Consider the following 19,876-nt stretch of genomic DNA (forward strand, 5'->3'; position numbering starts at 1 on the left):
AGTGATTCTGGGAGAGTCTTGTTAATTAAGAGATGTATAAAAACCAGTCATTTCTTTGTTTTAATACAATCTATTTTTGTACATGGCCTGATTTGTAACTTTTTAAAATGAGTATCATTTGTCCCAAAATCAAGCCTATACTTTTCTCATTGGTTAGAAATGTGACCTTGATCACATATACTGGTTTTTTGGGGGATGCTATATCCTATTCTATGCAATACCACCATACTATTTTAATTTCTAGAAGGTTTTATATATGTAAAGCAAGATGAACTTTGCTTTATGAACATTTTTTCGGATGGCTAATATTATACTTTCTTAATGTTTTCTGAACATTGGGGGTGGGTGGGGGGCTAATAGTATGCTTTGTCATCTAAATGAATTTTAGATACAGCATGTCAGATCCTACCAAAAAATCTTGTTCAGGGGCTGCCTCAGTGACTCAGATGGTTAAGCAACTACCTTCAGCTCAGGTCATGATCCTAGAGTCCCGGGATCAAGTCCCACATCGGGCTCCCAGCTCCACGGGGAGTCTGCTTCGCCCTCTGACCTTCTCCCCTCTCACTCTCTCTCTCACACTCTCTCTCTCAAATAAATAAATAAAATCTTAAAAAAAAAAATCCTGTTCTTATTTTTACTGGGATGCACCGACTTTATAAATTTGGTAGAATTTATATAATTTAATATTGAATCATCCCACCAGTAACATGTCTACCTTCCCACATATTTGAGATTTTCATAGCATGAGTATCTTATCAATTCTTGGACCTTTAAACATCCTTATACATTTCAAATCAACTTATCAAGTTATGTATACACACTCACATACAAATCCAGCTATGATTTTGAGACTATGATAAATCTATAGAAGAGTTTGCATAGAGAGCACCTAGGTGGAATAGTGGGTTAAGTGTCTTGACTCTGGCTCAAGTGGTGATCCCAGGACCCTGAGATCAAGCCCAACTGAGGCTCCCTGCTCACTGGGGAGTCTGTTTGTCCCTGTCCTTCTCCTTCTTCCCTCCGCCCATACCCCTGCTTGTGCTCCTCTGGTCTCTCTCTCTCAAATAAACAAAATCTTAAATAAAAGATTTTTTATTTTTTTTAATAAAAAAAAACGTTTGCATAGAATTGAGATCATTACAATAAAAAGTCTTTCAGTTTATGCACATGGTGTGTTTTTATATATCATGGAGATTTTCTCCATATGGGTCACGCCTATCTTCTTAGATTTATTCCTGGGTATCTGACACTTTTTTAATGCTTTTATTAATGTTCTTTTTAAATTTTTGCTTTCTTTGTTGTTGGTGTGCAAAAATGCAAACTGGTTTTAAAATTATTTATCCATCAATCTTGCTATTTTAATACCTTATCAGTAGGTTATTTTAGGTCTTTTTTTTTTTTTTAAGATTTTATTCATTCATTTGACAGAGACGGTAAGCACAAGCACAGCAGGCAGGAGAGGGAGAAGCAGGCTCGAAGAGCAGGGAGCCTAAGGAGGGGCTCAACCCCAGGACTCTAGAATCATGACCCCAGTTGAAGGTGGATGTCCAACAACCGAGCCACCCAAGCACCACTATTTTAGATTTTCTCTATCGATGATCATATTATCTACAAACAAATGCTTTTTTCTTTTTTAATACTTTTTTTGTTATTACACTGGGTTAGAACTTTCAGTATAATGTTAAATAGAAATGTTAATATTAGCAGGCACTCCTGTCATGCCTGATTTTCAAGAATACATTCACCATTTCATCATTAAGTACAATGTTTGCTGTGCAGTTTGTTTTTCTTTTTTGGGGGAGGTAGATTCCCATTATTGGATTAAGGAAGTTCTACTTCAAATTTGCTGGTTTTTTTCAGTAATGTATTTTCAATTGCATAAAACAGTTTTCCAGCATTTATTAAGATTACCCTATATTTTCCCTTCAGTATGTTAATGTAGCTACTTACATTGTTTTATATTCTACACTTTTCATTTCTACCATATTGCTTAATTCAGTTGGCTAAAATCGTGGGCTCACATTTCTGGCTTCCCTTCTTTTGCAGATGTTGGCCCTGCAATTTACTAACTGTCATAATTCTCCAATCCCTTCAAACATAAGCTTTTTATATCTTACATTAAATATTTTATATTTTTTCTAGCTTTTCTAATTATTCTCTGTTGAAGGGTTGGCCCAAACCGTCTACTTTATAACTTCTAGAAAGCTACAATCTCTGCCTCTTGCATCTGAATATTGTTGAATTTATCTGAATGTTGTTCAGAATGGTAATTCTGAATATTGTTTACTTGGGGGATTCTTTTTCTTTTTTTTTTTAAGACTTTATGTATTGAGGGACGCCTGGGTGGCTCAGTTGGTTAAGCAGCTGCCTTCAGCTCGGGTCGTGATCCCAGCGTCCTGGGATCGAGTCCCACATCGGGCTCCTTGCTTGGCGGGGAGCCTGCTTCTCCCTCTGCCTCTGCCTGCCACTCTGTCTGCCTGTGCTCACTCTCGCTCCTCTCTCTCTGACAAATAAATAAATAAAATCTTTAAAAAAAAAAAAAAAAAAAAAGACTTTATGTATTGAGAGAAATAGCACAAGTGAGTGGGGAGCAGTGCACAGGGGGAGGGACAAGCAGATTCAGCACTGAGAGAGCCAGAGGTGGGACTTGATTCCCCACAACCCGGAGACCACGACCCAACCACAACCCAAGCCAAGCGGAAATCAAGTCTGGACACTCAACTGACTAAGCCACCCAGGTACCCTGGGGATTCTCTTGATCGGTATGTTTTTCATTTTTGTCTTTTCAAAGACAAAATTTCCTCTGTTGAGTATTTGTATTGAAATTTTACTCTTTGTTACTATATTTCCTTCCTTCTGCTTTCTTCAGACTTACTTTGCTATTATAGATAACTTCACTATTCTCAATATCTTGAGATGGATACTTAGCTCATTAGTTTTCCTTTTCCAGTTTATTAATAACTATAATTTTCCTGGTAAGTATTTTTTTATTTACATCCTACAAGTTTTGAGACATATGGTACTTTCATTATCATTTAATGTTAAATATTTCTAACCTCTGCTATCATTTCTTATTTGGCCCATATGTTATTTATAAATGTTTCTCAACTTGAATAAGTTATCTTTTTGTTATTCATTTCAAATGGTCACATTGTACTAAGAAACTGTACTTCCATGATAACATTTTGAAATGTGTCCTTTTAAGTGAAAAGCTATAAATCTTCCATTTTGTTTGGAAAAAAAAAAAAAGCAAGCAGGAGATAGCTGTTACAGTGAAGTATGGTATTTTTAAAAAAGTTTAATATTCAATAGTAATAAAAATTAACATTATGAATAAAAACTTTAAAACATTTTCAAAGTAAACTAACCTATAGATTATATATGCCAAGTGATAGTTCTAATTAAGTTGCTCATCAACTAATTTCCATTATTTATTAATTTTTAGAAACTGTAGCCATAATCTTTTCTTTGACCCAGATGCCCATGTCTGCACCAAGAGACATAGGTAATTGCATAAAGCGCTTCCAAGAATGTCCACATTAATTGGTAGTCAGTAAGTAACTTGGAGTCTTCGTTAGTAAAAAAATTATTCAGCATCAACAGAATTGTTCATGGAACTAAATCCTCTTCTTTTTTTTCTTTTTTTTTTTTTAAAGATTTTATTTATTTGACAGAGATCACAAGTAGGCAGAGAGGCAGGCAGAGAGAGATGGGGAAGCAGGCTCCCTGCTGAGCAGAGAGCGTGATGTAGGGCTCGATCCCAGGACCCTGAGATCATGACTGGAGCTGAAGGCAGAGGCTTAACCCACTGAGCCACCCAGGCGCCCCACTAAATCCTCTTCTTTTAAGGTTTTGCTCAAGTGGAATTAAAATTTTTTAGCATTTATAATGCTTGCGGTTAAGACTATACTTTCAGGGATCGTTTCTATAGTTTGTTACTAGCGAAGTTTCTCTGAACTTATAATGCTTGTGGTTAATTTTATATATGAAACATGTATTCAATTATATTAATAACTAAGCCACAAAAATAATCTGTTGATATATCATGTTTTATTATATCAGACCTAATCCTTCAGCCCAGATGAGATGTAATATAATACAAAAGTTAAGAGCAAGCCAGGATACAAATCCTTCATGTTTAATGACCTTTCTGCTTCTATTTCCTCAACTAAATGTGCTGGGTACTGAGATTTATGTTGGTGGTCATTTTTATTAACAAAATTAGTGTTAGGACACCTGGGTGGCTCAATCAGTTAAGCATCTGCCTTTGGCTCAGGTCATGATCCCAGGGTCCTGGGAATGAGTCCTGCATTGGTTTCCTTGCTCAGTGGGGAGCCTGCCTCTCCCTCTGCCTGCTGCTTCCCCTCTTTGTACTCTCTTTCTCTGACAAACAAAATCCTTAAAATAAAATGAGTGTTACTGACACCTATGATGGGCAGATATTTAGTGGGTTTTAGCAAACTTATTCCACTAAATAATGGTGAAATTCATTAATAATGATAAAATTATGGATCTCCATCCCAGAAGTGATGACATCCATACATCATCCCTATAGGCCCCATTCATTTGCTGTGGATTCTTTTCAGTCATGGAAGTGCACATTATGCCAAGAGAGTTAATTTGTGCCAGCAGTAGTGTTATTACTTTCATCTGACTGCCCTGTTCATCTGTCTGGATCTCCCCAGAGGCTGCAGTTCTCACAAATGACTATGTAAGAATGACCAGGAGGGTGCTTGTGAAAGGCAGACAGCCCCACACTGAGGGTACCCAAATGGTCACTGGGCATTTGCCTATAGATTTTTTTTTGTTGTGGGGAGGGATAAAGAACAATTAGCACCGATGCTGTAGCCCTCAAGTAAGATGTATTTTTCGCAACTTGCAGTGCCAGCTCTTAACTCTACAGATGCTATGTAATGGGTTACTCTGGGAGGTTCCATGGAAGACACTCAATGTGCTTGGGGCAGTAACTATTCATCCAGTATGGACATATATCAATATTTTAACAACTGGTACAGCTGAACCAATGTGTATTAGCCGCGAATCAGGCCTGAATGCAGCATACTGCCCTTCAGAGCAAGATTCTAAGTGATGCTGTTCTTAATTTTGTTTTGTGTCTGCCTGAGTTCTACTATAATGTACCTCAAATTCTTCTTCTATGATAAATTTGTTTGTTTTCTTCTTGAAGTTACCAGTTTTTGATACATATATTTAGATCTAAAAGACTCATTCAAGTTAAAAACAGTTTTATCTTCCATGTGAATTGAACTTTTATCAGCATACAGTGACCTCCTACCTCTAGTAAAATTTTTTGCCTTAAAGCCTAGTTTGTACATTAATATAGCTCACCAGCTTTTGTTTAGAATGTATTTGATATATTTTTGTCTATGCTACTAAACATTGAGTACTATTATATTTATTATAATTAGTAACATTTGGACTTATTTTCAGCCATTCTTTGTGCTTTAAAAAAAATTATACCTTTTCTTTTTTTTCCTTTCTTGCTTTCTCTTGGAATATTTTCTTCTCATTCCATTATTTTTTCCTCTAGTAGGCTGGAGATAATATATTCTTTCTTGTCTTTTAATCTTGCAAATTTTAACATGTAAACATTAAAACCTACAATTAGGGGCACCTGGGTGGCTCAGTGGGTTAAAGCCTCTGCCTTCGGCTCAGGTCATGATCCCAGCATCCTGGGATGGAGCCCCACACGGGCTCTCTGCTCAGCATGGAGCCTGCGTCCTCCTCTCTCTGCCTACTTGTGGATCTCTGTCAAATAAATAAATAAAATCGTTAAAAATAAATAAATAAAACCTACAGTTAATATGTTAGATACTCCCTGAAGAAAGTGAGAAATTTAGAACATCCCTTCATAATTATTTTCTCTTTGTTAATTGCAAAAGACAAAACTGAAATAAGATTTATTTTCACATACTTATTTCCCACTTTCTTTGTTCTTCATTCTTTCTACCATCTCAGACCTTCCAGTTGAAAACTCTCCCCTATAAATGTAGAATTCCATTATTGAAGGTCTGGTGGCAAACCCACTGGGCTGTGTTTGTGTATGTATTTATTTAATCTTCAATTTTGACAAAAATGAAGAACCCATCTTTGATGGGTATAGACATCTAGATTAGCAGTGCTCCTCCCAGCATACTAAAAATAATCACTTCTGATTTGCACTATTATTGGTGACTAACTGATTATTGTTTCTCATAATTATACCTTTGAGGTCTTTTTTGGCTAGCTTTTAAGATTTTAATACTGGTTGTTCTGGAGTCACTGTATATGTCTAGAAAGGACTCCTGCTTAAGATCTGTTGGGCCTTTTATTTTTTATTTTTTTTTTTTTTAAAGATTTTTTATTTATTTATCAGAGAGAGAGATGGGGAGAGAGCAAGCACAGGCAGACAGAATGGCAGGCAGAGGCAGAGGGAGAAGCAGGCTCCCTGCCGAGCAAGGAGCCCGATGTGGGACTCGATCCCAGGACGCTGGGATCATGACCTGAGCCGAAGGCAGCTGCTTAACCAACTGAGCCACCCAGGCGTCCCCTGTTGGGCCTTTTAAATCATGGTGTGGTGACTTTCTTCAGTTCGTCAAGTTCTCAGCTATTATCTCTTCAAAGTTTTTTCTACCCATTATCTATCTCATTTTCTTCAGGAGGTCAAGTTCTCAGCTATTATCTCTTCAAAATTTTTTCTACCCATTATCTATCTCATTTTCTTCAGGAGGTGACCAAACATATAGTATGCCTTTTCTCTCCATGCTCCATGTCACTAAACCTCCTTTATATTTTCAACCTCTGTATCTTTTTTATCTCCATTCTAGGTAATTTCTTCATTTCTATTTTCCAGTACACTACTTCCCTCTATAGCAGTGCCTAATGTGTTTTCATAAAGGATACCTCGACAAAGTCCCATATATTATTAACTAATCTATTAACATCAAATTTCATTTTTCAAAATGTTATCTTGAGGTGATACACTTATTTTGATAAAACTGTTTCTGTAAAATATTTTTTGAATTCTTAGAAATTACCTCTACTTCTTGTATCCTTTCATTTCTTTTTTAGTGCCAATTTTTTTCTAGTCTGGTCTTTACTAAATTCATATTTTTAATTCTTACCTTCTATGTCACTTTTCTTTCCCTGTACTGAGAAATCCTTATAAATCACAGTGATAATGGTACCCAGTAAGCTGATATAACCTATATAACTGAAGGATGTAAGAAATTATCTCATTTAACACAGATGTCTTTCTTTCCATACAATTAAGTCCCATAAAAATCTAGAGCATATCAGTAGATGTAGTAAGAATAATAAAAAATTGTAACACAACTATTTTCACGTATCACCTTGGCATAAATGGAAAAGAATGGCAATGTGCAATGTTGGCAAAAGTATGGAGAAATAAGCACTTTCGTATGTGTGTGATAAGAATGAGAACTAGTAAAATCTTCACAGAGGGCAATTTAATAATAGGTATCTAAAATCTTCATAACTTTTCACTCATTCTAGAGAATTATCATTGAGGACATAAATCTAAAAATTTTGTTTATAGAGGTTTTATTTAAACTAATGAAAAATGTTAAATAATGTAAAAATACAGTAACGTACGTAATTTACAATATATTGTCTAAAAAAAGCAGGCAACAAAATAATATGATTCCACAATACATTAAAATAAACATATGCGGGGTGCCTCAGTGGCTCAGTGGGTTAAAGCCTCTGCCTTCGGCTCAGGTCACGATCCCAGGGTCCTGGGATCCAGCCCCGCATTGGGTTCTCTGCTCAGTGGGAAGCCTGCTTGCACACACCCCCCCCCCCCCGCCTACTTGTGATCTCTGTCTGTCAAATACATAAAATCTTAAAAAAAACAAAACAAACAAACAAAAAAACTCACACACGCAGGGGTGCCTGGCTGGCTCAATTGCAAGAGCATTTTACTGGACCTCAGGGTCATGAGCCCTACACTGTGTGTAGAGATTACTTAAGTAAATGAATAAAACCTTTAAAATATAAAGAAATAAAGAAAAAACATATACACACAAAAAATTCCTTGGATAGCCATTTAATCTCTATGATTATAAGTGATGTTTAGGTCCTTTTTGCTCATTTATTGCCTAGGTTTTCTAGAGTATGTATCAATTGCAAATTAAACAATATTGAATTATTATTATTATTTACATTACTAACTATTTTAAGTACCAGAGTACCTAACTACTTTTTACAAAACTGTCTGTAGGGGATAGTAATTGTCCAGATTCAAACAGAACTATCAGTAATATATTCCTCATTCTAATAGCACTGGCGATGAAAATTCTTTCTTTAGAACTCATTCTACTCCTCTCATCATGTACCGAAAATCTCACTTCCAGAGGGGAGAAACAGCTAGCTACTTCTGAAAGCCTGACAGAACAGGTAGTAGGATGGGAGGAGAGGAGTTGGGGGATGGAGAAGACAGGAACCAAATGTTTATCAGGAACAGATTCTTGGTACTTTGAGGAGCTTTAGGAACAGGGTTTTGTTGGGAGAGAGAACTGGAGAGGGGATGTTACATGAATAAACTGCAGTAGTTTCTCCTCCCTGACCTGTATTCAGATGCACATTCATTGCTACAGGTTCCACACAACTGCTGCAAGTAGAAACCCCAGCACCAAGTGTAATTACGAAGATGCATATGCATAAGTGAGATGGAATATGATACAACTTCTCACCGTGATTTCATATTCTGCTACTTTTCTCCTTTTTCAGCATATTTCAGGTTTTTCTTTAGCAAAATATATTGCTTTGTTAAGCCATCATTTTTCAGCTTCTCTAACATGACATAGTGGCCCTTCAACCACAGGTTCTTTGACACACTATTTCCTCCATCTGAAATACTTCTATCCCCTCCCCCACCCGATCTTGGTTAATTCACCTTCTACTCATTTTTTCTGTTTTTGGTTAAATCCCATTTCTTCAGGGAAACCTCAAACACCCTAGTGTACAACCGGTTCCTTCAAGCCTTTATCTCAGTTTATAAATACACATTATGAAATATTTAGTATGGTTATTAATATCTTGTTGAACCAATAAATCCCAAGCTTAATAAAAGTGGTGCCATGGATTGGTTTTGCTCACCATTGCAACCTCCGCATCTGTAACACAGCAAGTACTCAACACATATTTGCTGAATGAGGGAATGAATAAATGAACTAAGCAAATGACTAGAATCCCAAGTCCTTGATCAGGTAAGAGTTATACTGTCTTCTCAGGGTAGCACTGTGCATAATTTTTTTCCTTTGTTGTTGTTGTTCGTGTACTCAGCAAAGTTTTAAAAATACACATTATTCTGGAATTCCCCATAACACAAAGTAAACCGAGACCAAACATAACTATTTAATCAGCCAGGAAAACATTGGACACCCTAACAGAAGCTTGTAGTTTAACCACATCATAAAACACCTCTCAGTATCCTTCGGGGGCAGAGGAACGCACACTTGTCAACCCTCAAGGTAAGTCAGGCACAGAGTACATGGAACCTGCAGGCTTTCTACGCTTGCCAGCAGCTTCGCTGAGAAAAACGCAATCCCGGGATGACAGGGAAAGAATAATTAATTACTCAGAATGTATTTGCTGGATATGTGCTGTGTACCAGAGAAGCCTAGCTCTGGCTTGGCTCTGGAAGACCTGCTGGGTGGCAGGCCCTAGGCATTTCTGCTTCACAGAGGCGCACAAGTGAGTGCCGGGCCTGCCTACCTCCAAGGGCCGGGCCGGGACCTCCAACAGCCACAGAGCGCTTCAGAAAAGTGCTGGGGGGCCTGCAGATCGGCTGCCCCCAACCCGGGCCTCCGCCCACCGGCAGCAGAGGCAGGCGGAGGCGGGTCCCCGCCCTCCGAGGGGCCGCGCTTACCCGTCGGGCGAGTACTCGAGGTTGAAGACCGCGCCGTGGGTGCGGGTGCTGAGGTACACCGAGTCCGCGGGATGGATGGAACCATAGAGGTTAGTCATGGTGCGGAAATTGTCCCGCGCCGGGTCCACGAACAGTCCGCGGCCCAGGCTGCGCTCTCTCAGCCACCCGAAGAGCCGGGCTCCGGGGCCACCAAGGCCGGCGCCGAGGCCGTGGCGGCCCCGGCTCCCGGCCCTGCAGTCTGGCCCGGGTCGCCGGCGCGGCGGGGAGGGTGGTGACAGCTCTCCCTGGGCGGAAGCAGCTGAGGAGTCTAGAGCTCCAGGCGGACCGAGCTCCCCAGAGCGCGCGGGCTGGGGCAGGGAGGGTGCTACCGAGCGGCGAGGGCTCCGGGAGGGCGACGGGGGAGGGGCTGCGTCAGCCCCGGGCTGCGGCGGCGCGGGCGGGGAGGGGAGCGGCCGGGTGGCTGCCACCTGCCCCGCACGGGGTGCCGGCTCCTCATCCCCCGTTCCGGCCGTCCCATCCCCTTCGGGACTACCGGGCCCGAAGGTAAACATGACCAACGCACCCGCCCCCCGCTCCCGGCCGCAGCCCCGCCGGCCGACACCTCAGCTCTCCCGCTCCAGCCACCACTTCCGGCGTGCGACCGGCTAACCCCGCCGGCTGGGAAACACGCGCCGCCCTTGGCTACCATCCGTTGGGGACCGCGAAAGCGGGGACACCGCCCACCGCGGAGGCTTTATCCCAGAGGGACCTTGACCGGCAATGACCAGCTGTATTTGAGCGCCCTGGAGAATGCCCAGGGCTCGAGCTGCACGGGGCGGTGGCACCATTCGGGCACTCCTGGGACAGTCGGTAGTTGTGAGTCATCGTAACTGCGTGCCTGGGGACGAGTGGGCCTGAAGAGTTAAAGGGGTGAACTATGATAATGTTATCCCCAACTAAGACTAAGGTCAAAAGGGGTTAGAAGTTACCATACTATGTGCAGGGACCACAAAGTAAGTGGCAAGGTGTACTGCCTACTCCGGCTGGAAGTCTAAGGACTCAGGTTCACTACTGTGCTAAAAGCCTAGGTCTGGGACACCTGGGTGATTCAATCAGTTAGGTGTGAGGCTCTCTATTTCAGCTGTCGTGATCTCAGGGTGGTGGGATCAAGCCCCTCCCTGGGCCCTGGGCTCAGCAGGGAGTGGGTTTTAGTTTCTCTCTCTGCCCTTACCCCCTGCTCGCTCTCTCGCAAATAAAAAAATCTTTAAAAAAATAAATAAATAAAGGAAAAATAAACACCAAGTCTATACAGGGCCTGGAAAATGGGGTCTATTGGTGCCCCCTAAGTATCTATCCAACTCCCAGCTCCTGGCCAGTAGGTCAAGATTTTATAAGGCTCCTTTCTCTCCTCAGGAAAGAGCATATATCCAGCAGGAGGAGTCACTGAGTGGAGCTGGAGACCTAAATCAAATCAACCTTACAAACAACAGAGCCCAAGGGCAAATCCTGCTTATACGTACCTGACAGGGCACAGAGGGCATGAGAGATGCAAGGCCCTTCACCACTGCTGGTAAAGATCAGTATACAGAACTTGTTTAAAAAAAAAAAAAAAAAAAAAGAGTTAACAGGATCTGGGGTGGTTCTTGGGAAAGGAAGGAGTCTTCAGTAAAGGAAAGCTTGAGATACAAGGAAAGGTAGATAGAAGAACTGAAAATTCTTCTAGGCCTTGATCAAGAGCTGTGTTGTAGAAAGCTCACATCTGATGACTGAGGATAAACCTGGAGGATCTTTGCAGAAGAGCTATCCCGTGAGGGCAGATCTGAAGGATCTCTACAGTAAAGGAATGAGATTCAGAGGGCTGAACATTCAGCAGGTCTTCCCATCAGGAAAGTTAATAGTTCTTCGGCTCTCTAGTCCATGAGCTGAATGAAAAAAGGGCAAGAACCAAGCATCTTGAGTTCAGAATAGCAGCCATTCCTCTGGAGATATTCTCCATGTTGCCCCCACAAAAACTTAATAGAGGTCCTCTGCTTGACCCCGAAGTTATGGCCAGTAGCTGAAATTTTATGCTCTATAAAACACTGACCATTCACCAATATTATTAATTTTTAATAGGTAAAATAAAAATTTTTAAAGGTTACATATTCCAAGGTATTTAAGATGTAATTCCAACAGAAAAACACAAGCTCTGCAATGAAATTTTGTGTTGCCTCAAGAAAATCAGACTTCACGGTTGAGGCAATTTGAAATTAACATAGTATAGTTCCAAAACTGATTAAGGAATGTTCACTAACAATTTAGAGAATCTGGAAGCCAAATGGGACAAAACATTTTGTAGGTTTGCATGTACCTCTATCAGATAATGAGAATTATTCTTAAGAAAATAACCAAAAAAGACAGTCGCAGCTGTAACACAGAATGAGACATTCAGTAAGGTTTTTTGTTAAATAAGGTTTTTTTTTTCTTATGCTTCTATTCAAAATTTGAGCTAAAAGCTAAAATAATAAATTACCATAAGGACTAAAATTCTATTGAGATGATCATGACTTTACAACCAACCCATCAGCAAAATAAACAAATAAAATAAAAATTTACTGGAAGTTAACTGAGAAGCACTAAAGATGGATTAACTCTGACTGCTCCTATTTACCCACTGTCTTTGAGAGCCTTTATTTTTTTTAAAGATTTTATTTATTTATGTGACAGAGGCAAAGAAATCACAAGTAGACAGAGCAACAGGCAGAGAGAGAGGAGGAAGCGGGCTCCCCGCTGAGCAGAGAGCCTGATGTGGGGCTTGATCCCAGCACCCTGAAATCATGACCTGGGCCGAAGGCAGAGGCCTAACCCACTGAGCCACCCAAGGCGCCCCTTGAGAGCCTTTAAATACAACCATGTCGTGTTAACAAGGAACTGACTGCAAATTACAGTCCATATAGACCAATTTCTATGTAACACTATTTTCAAATGTTAAAAAATTCTCAACTTCAACAGCTCAACTTCATAGATATCAGTTCATCAGGAAAGCATCCTCTAAACATCTTTGCTCTAATGTTCCTTTTAGATCACAACACAAGGAAACAACTGCCAAACATTTCCCGTAGGCCCAGGTATCACATGTCCCTGGATACTCCCAACACTTTAGGATCTATCTCACTGAGCAGGCAGGGAGCAAATTCATTTACTTTCTTCCCTATCCACTGACTAGATGTTTTTTTTGTTTTGTTTTGTTTTGTTTGTTTTATTTATTTGACAGAGATCACAAGTAGGCAGAGAGGCAGGCAGATAGGAGGAAGCAGGCTCCCTGCTAAGCAGAGAGCCCGATTCGGGGCTCGATTCCAGGACCCTGGGATCATGACCTGAGCCAAAGTCACAGGCTTTAACCCACTGAGCCACCCAGGCACCCCTGACTAGGTGTTTATTAAGCAATTACTTCCCCAGTAACGTAGTATGCCTGAAATACAAACATAAACCTTTCTGTTTAAGCTTTTATACTTTGGGAGCAGCAGCTGATTTACTCTTGGTATCTTTGACATCATTGTTTCTGCCCATCAAACACAATTCTTTGCTGTGAACAAGATCAACAAAATGAGCAAGGCAGCTGGACATGGCAAATAAAGCTGAAATGGCAGTGATAATCCCAAGCATCTTCTTGACTGAATCCATGCATCTCTAGCTTTTTGAAATGGTCATCTGTTATGTCATCAGCTTGGGAAATAGCAAGTGCCAACTCCAGCACTGCCTTCTCCCGAGCAGGGAGGTCAGACTTTCTCCAGTTCACATGGACCTGCAAGAGAATACTGTCAAAAGCAGAATCTCTGTTCATCATAATACAGCCAATAAAACAAAAGGTCTAACAAAATGAGAAAACCCAAAGTTAGAATAAAGAGGCAAAGTCAGGACAAAATAAACTTTCCAATGGAATATAAATCTGAAACTCTGGCTCAGCCCCACCTCTGCCAATAAGTCTTCTTTGCTCACTCCAATTACAAGCATGTCTTACTCCTCTAAATACTTAAAGCACCAAAAATCTCAGATCCAAGACTCAAACACTCTTAAGTACATAAGGACCCCAAGTCCATACTTGTTTTTATGCGTCAAGAGAAGCTTAGATAATTATCCCTTTGTCCCCAATTAATCCAAATAAGACACAATATTTGCAAAATTAATAGCTGACACTAAGCAACTACCATGTACTAAGAATGTGCTCAATGTTTCATATTCTTATTTATATCTCTTCATATTTTATCTTCTTATAAAAATCCTAGGAAGCACTATTTTTATTATTGTCCCCATTTTATTGGCAAAGAAATCAAAGCTCAGAGAATAACTAAACCAAAAGACATTTCTTAGAATTTAGGTTTTACTGATTTCCTACCTTTACACAGAAGGCCTGGTGATGCTCATTTTTCTTTTCTTTTTTTTTTTTTAAAGTAGGCTCCACACCCAGCATGAAGCCCAACATGGGGCTTGAACTCATGACCCTGAGATCAAGAACTGAGTTGAGATTAAGAATCAGAAACTTTTTTTTATAAGTTTATTTATTTTTATTATTTTTAAAGATTATTTATTTATTTGACAGGCAGAGATCACACAGTAGGCAGAGAGGCAGGCAGAGGCGGGTGGGTGGGCAGGGAGCAGGTTCCCCATTGAGCAGAGAGCCAGAGCAGGGCTTCATCCCAGCACCCTGAGATCATGACCTGAGCCAAAGGCAGAGGCTTAACCCACTGAGCCACTCAGGCGCCCCAGAAGTTTATTTGTTTACTTATTTTTAATTTTTAATTTTTTAAATTAACATATAATGTATTATTAGCCCCAGGGGTACAGGTCTGTGAAGCTGAAATGTTTACACACTTCACAGCACTCATCACAGCACACACCCTCCCCAATGTCCATAATCCAACCACCCTCTCCCTAAGCCCCTTACCCCAGTAACCCTCAGGGTTTTTTTGTGAGATTAAGAGTCTAAGAGTCTTAACTTAACCAACTAAGCCACCCAGGTGCCTGGTGCTCATTTCTAAGAATTAAATTAATAAGAAGCCTTGATACTAGTAAAGTACTTTATTAAGTTCTTTCATATACCTTCTCCACAACTCTGTAAGGTAGGTAAGGCAGATATCACTATCTCCAATTTACAAGTAAGGAAACGAAGGCCCAGAGAGGTTGAGTGACTTGGCCAAGGCCATACCAAAAGAGGCAGCCTTGGAATTTATACTTGGGTTTTCAATATATTTCCTAATGGGATGTTATGGCAGGCAACAATTGGCTGCTACCCAACAGCCATTTATTCCCTCCTCCCTTGACAACAGAACCTGGATATTGTTCAGATATCAAATTGCCACCAGTTCCCAGCAAGGTTAAGTCCTTCTCCAGCCCTAGTGGGTGAATCCTAATTGGTCTAAACCACTTATGGTTATTCTTTTCCAATTCTCAGTGACTGATCTAGGAATGGCCATGTGACACCATCCTGCCCAATAAGAAGCAAGGGGAAATCAGCTGGGAGCTTTCTTCTCTTGCAAAGAGAATATAAGGAAGAGGTACACTCTCCTAACCCCTTTCAGGGTTGTGGAAAGATGTGATGTTTCCTGCTGCTATGGCCATCTAGTGAGCAGAAGCGACAAATATGAGCCCAGAGTCATCACACCAAGGAAGACAGAACCAAAAAAAATGCTAAGAACCTCATTCTGTTATATCACTTAGCCAGTGGATTAAACAACCCAGAAATCACCCTATCTCTGGATCTCTTATTCTGTGAGACACTGAACAGTCCTTACAGTTAACAACTGGATTGGATTTTCTGTTACCGATAGTTGAAAGCACTCTGATAACAGATGCTAACAGTTCATTACTGGGCCAGAGGACATAGTATAAAGAACCATATCTATCAGCCTGGGGAAGGAATTGGGGAAATGGTAGGGAAGTAGAGAGGTATGGACAAGTGAGAATGGTACTGAGAGAGAGGCTGAGGGCTCTAAACGTTTCCCACCACAGCAGGTAGGTTTTTATTCTTTTTATATAAAGGATTTCTATACAAGATTTTGTTTGGGAAAAAATTCTCTAAGTTCTACCACCAAGTTTGAAAAATTGAAGCTTATAGCAAATGTCTATGCTGAAGAATGGTCTTATAATTTGGCAACATAGAGCACCAGCTTTAAAAAGCACCCTAAGGAAATAATTCAGGGATGTTCAAAAATATAAATGTATAAATACCTGTTACAAGTTCTAAATGTCCAAGACTGAGAGATTGCTGAAATAAATTAAAACAGCTCTATTATATAATACTATATTATGTAGCCACTAATTATAATGATGCTTTGACCTAGAGCATGTCCATGCTAACATGATCTCATTTAAAAAAAGTTACATGGGGGCGCCTGGGTGGCTCAGTGGGTTAAAGCCTCTGCCTTCGGCTCAGATCATGATCCCAGGGTCCTGGGATCGAGCCCCACATCGGGCTCTGTGCTTTGCAGGGAGCCTGCTTCCTCCTCTCTCTCTCTGCCTGCCTCTCTGCCTACTTGTGATCTCTGTCTGTCAAACAAATAAAATCTTTAAAAAATATATATTAAAAAAAAAAGTTACATGTATGGGGCGCCTGGCTGGCTCAGTCAGCAGAGTGTGTGACTCTTGATTTTGGGATTGTGAGTTCAAACCCCACGTTGGGTGTAGAGATTACTTAAACAAGGAAATAAACTTAAAAAAAAAAAGAGTTACATACATAGATATACACAAAAAAAATGAGGAAGAAAACACATCAAAAATGCCAACAGTGGCTGAGCTGAGTAGAAGCAGATAATTTTTATTAATTTTGAATTTTCTGCTCACTTAATTTTTCTTATTTTTTCAACATATAATTATAGGAAGAAAAAAGGAACCTCTCACACTTAGTTTAAGCAGCTAGGATGTATCTCAGTGGGTCTATCTCCACACCATATTATAGTGCTAAAGGAAAGTATAACAAACCTCACAAGTGGGCATAAGACTGAGTAACAAAGAAGAGTTCCCAAACTAAAAGCCTGTTCTTAAGAGGGAAAAAACCGTGTCCTGACTAGAATACAACTAGAGCCCAAAGGAAGGTTCTCTGTCCACAGGAAAACTTGAGCAGACCAGGCAGCCAGTTCCAGGGCTTCCACTGCAGCTGACAGTCTGCACTGGCCGACTCTCTGTAGAGGGGAGGATCTCACCTTTTCCACCTCCTCTATAAACTCTACATGTCCAAAAGGCAGGTCCTTTTTATAGGGAGTGGGGTAATGGCTGATGGGTTTGGACTTCTCTTCCTGCTCTCATAAAGGCCCAAGTTCAGGATCACCACAGGCGACTTTTCCGAAAAGCTATCTGTCACAAGGTGAAGATGAGACTGGAAGAGAAAGACAGGTTTGGTGGGTGGCTAATCTGTATACTTGGGCCTAAAGGAAAGAGGGCAAATAGGTTTTACAACTTCCACTGATTCTAAATAATCCCCTAACTTGACCGATCATGAAAAGGATTCTGGGCTCAATAAGAGACAATCCTGTAATCGGTTACTAGTGTCAGACATAGGTAGGCAATATGAGGGCATAGTTGCCCAAGTAACATTATTTGCATAGGTTAGATAAATGTTTAATCCTGGGTTCAAGTACAGAACTGACTCGAAGTCTATGTTCTTCCTGCTTTGTAGTCCTGTCTCTTGAAAAAAAAGTCTAAAGTTAAAAGCCTAAAAAAGTCTAAAGTTAAAAGCCTAAAAAAAGTCTAAAGTTAAAGCCTCTGCCTTCGGCTCAGGTTATGATCCCAGAGTCCTGGGATCAAGCCCCCCATCGGGTTCTCTGCTTGGCAGGGAGCTTGCTTCCTCCTCTCTGCCTGCCTCTCTGCCTACTTGTGATCTCTGTCTGTCAAATAATTAAATAAAAATTTTTTAAATGTCAAAAACTAACAATATTCTAAAGAACAGGACACAAACACATAAATTTGAATGGGGAGCCCCTTTGTGTCTTTTGCCACACAAAGCTCTAAGACGGGTACTTTTCTGAAAGGTCAGTGTGGTCAGGTTACCTATGAAAGAGTGTAATCAGATAGCCTGGGTCCCTGGATCCAAACCCTGACTTTTTTTTAAAGATTTTATTTATTTATTTGACAGAGAGAGATCACAAGTAGGCAGAGATGCAGGCGCCGGTGGGGGGGTGGGCGGAAAGCAGGCTCCGTGCTGAGCAGAGAGCCCAATGCAGGGCTCCATCCCAGGACCCTGAGATCATGACCCGAGCCAAAGGCAGAGGCTTAAACCACTGAGCCACCCAGGTGCCCTTCTGAATCAATAATCTTTAAAATAAATTAAAAAAATAAAACCCTTAAACTCCAAGTCACTCTACAATCTCAGGTCTAGTCCTCCTTTTCCCCTAAACACCTATAAACATTTTCATTGTGAACCTCTGAAAAACCAGAATACTATTAAAAAGAACAACTTCCCTTTGAGGAAAGCACCATACCGGGCTTACTGGTAGTTTTGTAGGCATTGTCTTGGAACCTTAACTTAGTATTAACCACTGTATCTCTCTCCACTGGGGCAGCCGGGTTCAGCTACCATGAGGGAAAGTCAGCTCAGTAATGCCATTTGCTCTTCAAAAGAAGATGAATGTGGAAGTTTAAAACAAGGCCTGCTGTTAGCCTAATGAAGCAGCAAGAAACAGGACTATGTACTACCACAGTAAGGAGGTGCTTCATGTGACCATGGGTGAACTTTGAGAAAAGAGCCACTCTGCCCCCTTACAGTTATACTGGGCACTAAGCTCTGACAGTCATCCCTGAACATCAGACACCTCTGAGACAGTGGAAAGACAGGCTTATCCTTGATTCTGGGCACTCTGCATGGCTTATTTGCTGGTTTGATAGTAAACTGAAATAAAAGCAACCCAAAAGAGAGATTATTCGTGCCAATCTTTGAACCCATACTGGAGGTTCTGGATTAACTCACCAGAAACTAAAATTTTCAAGTGAAATCTGATTAGTGGGTGTTAACTCAATTGTTTTTCCCATGGGTGTACATGGGGCACAGTGGTGGCCACAAAGGCTACGCAGTTGTCTACATTTAAGTTCATTATAGGAATGTGACAACTTTTATGTGTTTGGAATCATCCATAATAACAAATAAAAAGCTATACTTAAAATTATTTTTTAAAAACCGGTAGAACAAATATACACACATACGAAAGTCTGCAAGCTGTCAATTTACAAATGTTAGCTTAAAAAGCTAACTACAGGGGCGCCTGGATGGTTCAGTCATTAAGCGTCAGCCCTGGGCTCAGGTCATAATCCCAGGGTCCTGGGATGGAGCCCCATGTCGGGCTCCCTGCTCCGCAGAAGGTCTGCTTCTCCCTTTCCCTCTCCACTTGCATGTGTTCCCTCTCTCACTATGTCTCTCTGTGTCAAATAAATAAATAAAATCTTTAAGATAAAAAAGCCAACTATGGGGCGCCTGGGTGGCTCAGTGGGTTAAAGCCTCTGCTTTCGGCTCAGGTCATGATCCCAGGGTCCTGGGATTGAGCCCCGCATAGGGCTCTCTGCTCGGCGGGGAGCCTGCTTCCTCCTCTCTCTCTGCCTGCCTCTCTGCCTACTTGTGATCTCTCTGTCAAATAAATAAATAAAATCTTTAAAAAAAAAAAAAAGCCAACTATGAAAGCATCTGAGGTATGAACACGGGCATAGTACTTGACATTCTTAGGTGAGTGAATAAATGACAGTTCTTTTTACTGGTAAATTACAGTTTAAAACTTTGCTTTGTAAAAAATCAGAAACTTCATGATTCTAAAATACAGAGACTGGAAAAAAAAAATAAAATAAAGAGGCTGGGTTCCACTACCAGTCTTCACAGTATAGCACATCCCAGGAATAAAAATTAGTAAAAATACTGATGTCATCAGGGGCACCTGGGTGGCTCAGTGGGTTAAGCCTCTGCCTTCGGCTCAGGTCATGATCCCAGGGTCCTGGGATCGAGTCCCACATCGGGCTTTCTGCTCTGCAGGTAGCCTGCTTCCCCCTCTCTCT

At 40.8% G+C, this 19,876-nt stretch overlaps 2 protein-coding genes and 1 pseudogene across 5 annotated transcripts in view; 2 read left to right on the forward strand and 1 right to left on the reverse strand.

Annotated features, from left to right (window-relative positions):
* DCAF10 (DDB1 and CUL4 associated factor 10) overlaps window positions 1-10,539 on the reverse strand; it is a 47,859-nt gene extending 37,320 nt beyond the window's left edge. For both annotated transcript variants that reach the window (XR_009346281.1, XM_059141319.1), the window contains exon 1: window positions 9,890-10,539. Coding sequence is in view for 1 of the 2 variants with exons in the window: in XM_059141319.1 (XP_058997302.1) it covers window positions 9,890-10,440 (551 nt within the window). In the remaining variant the exon portion in view is untranslated. The remainder of the gene's footprint in view (window positions 1-9,889) is intronic.
* LOC131813417 (small nucleolar RNA U3) lies at window positions 3,901-3,972 on the forward strand (annotated as a pseudogene).
* The window catches only part of EXOSC3 (exosome component 3), a 30,419-nt gene continuing 20,441 nt past the window's right edge, over window positions 9,899-19,876 (forward strand). Inside the window, exon 1 of one of the 3 annotated variants that reach the window (XM_059141344.1) lies at window positions 9,899-9,978. The gene's annotated coding sequence lies outside the window, so the exon portion shown is untranslated. The remainder of the gene's footprint in view (window positions 9,979-19,876) is intronic. The other 2 variants (XM_059141343.1, XM_059141342.1) reach the window with 2 other exon arrangements.

Source organism: Mustela lutreola, chromosome 12 (assembly GCF_030435805.1).
Source record: "Mustela lutreola isolate mMusLut2 chromosome 12, mMusLut2.pri, whole genome shotgun sequence".
Lineage (NCBI taxonomy): Eukaryota > Metazoa > Chordata > Mammalia > Carnivora > Mustelidae > Mustela > Mustela lutreola.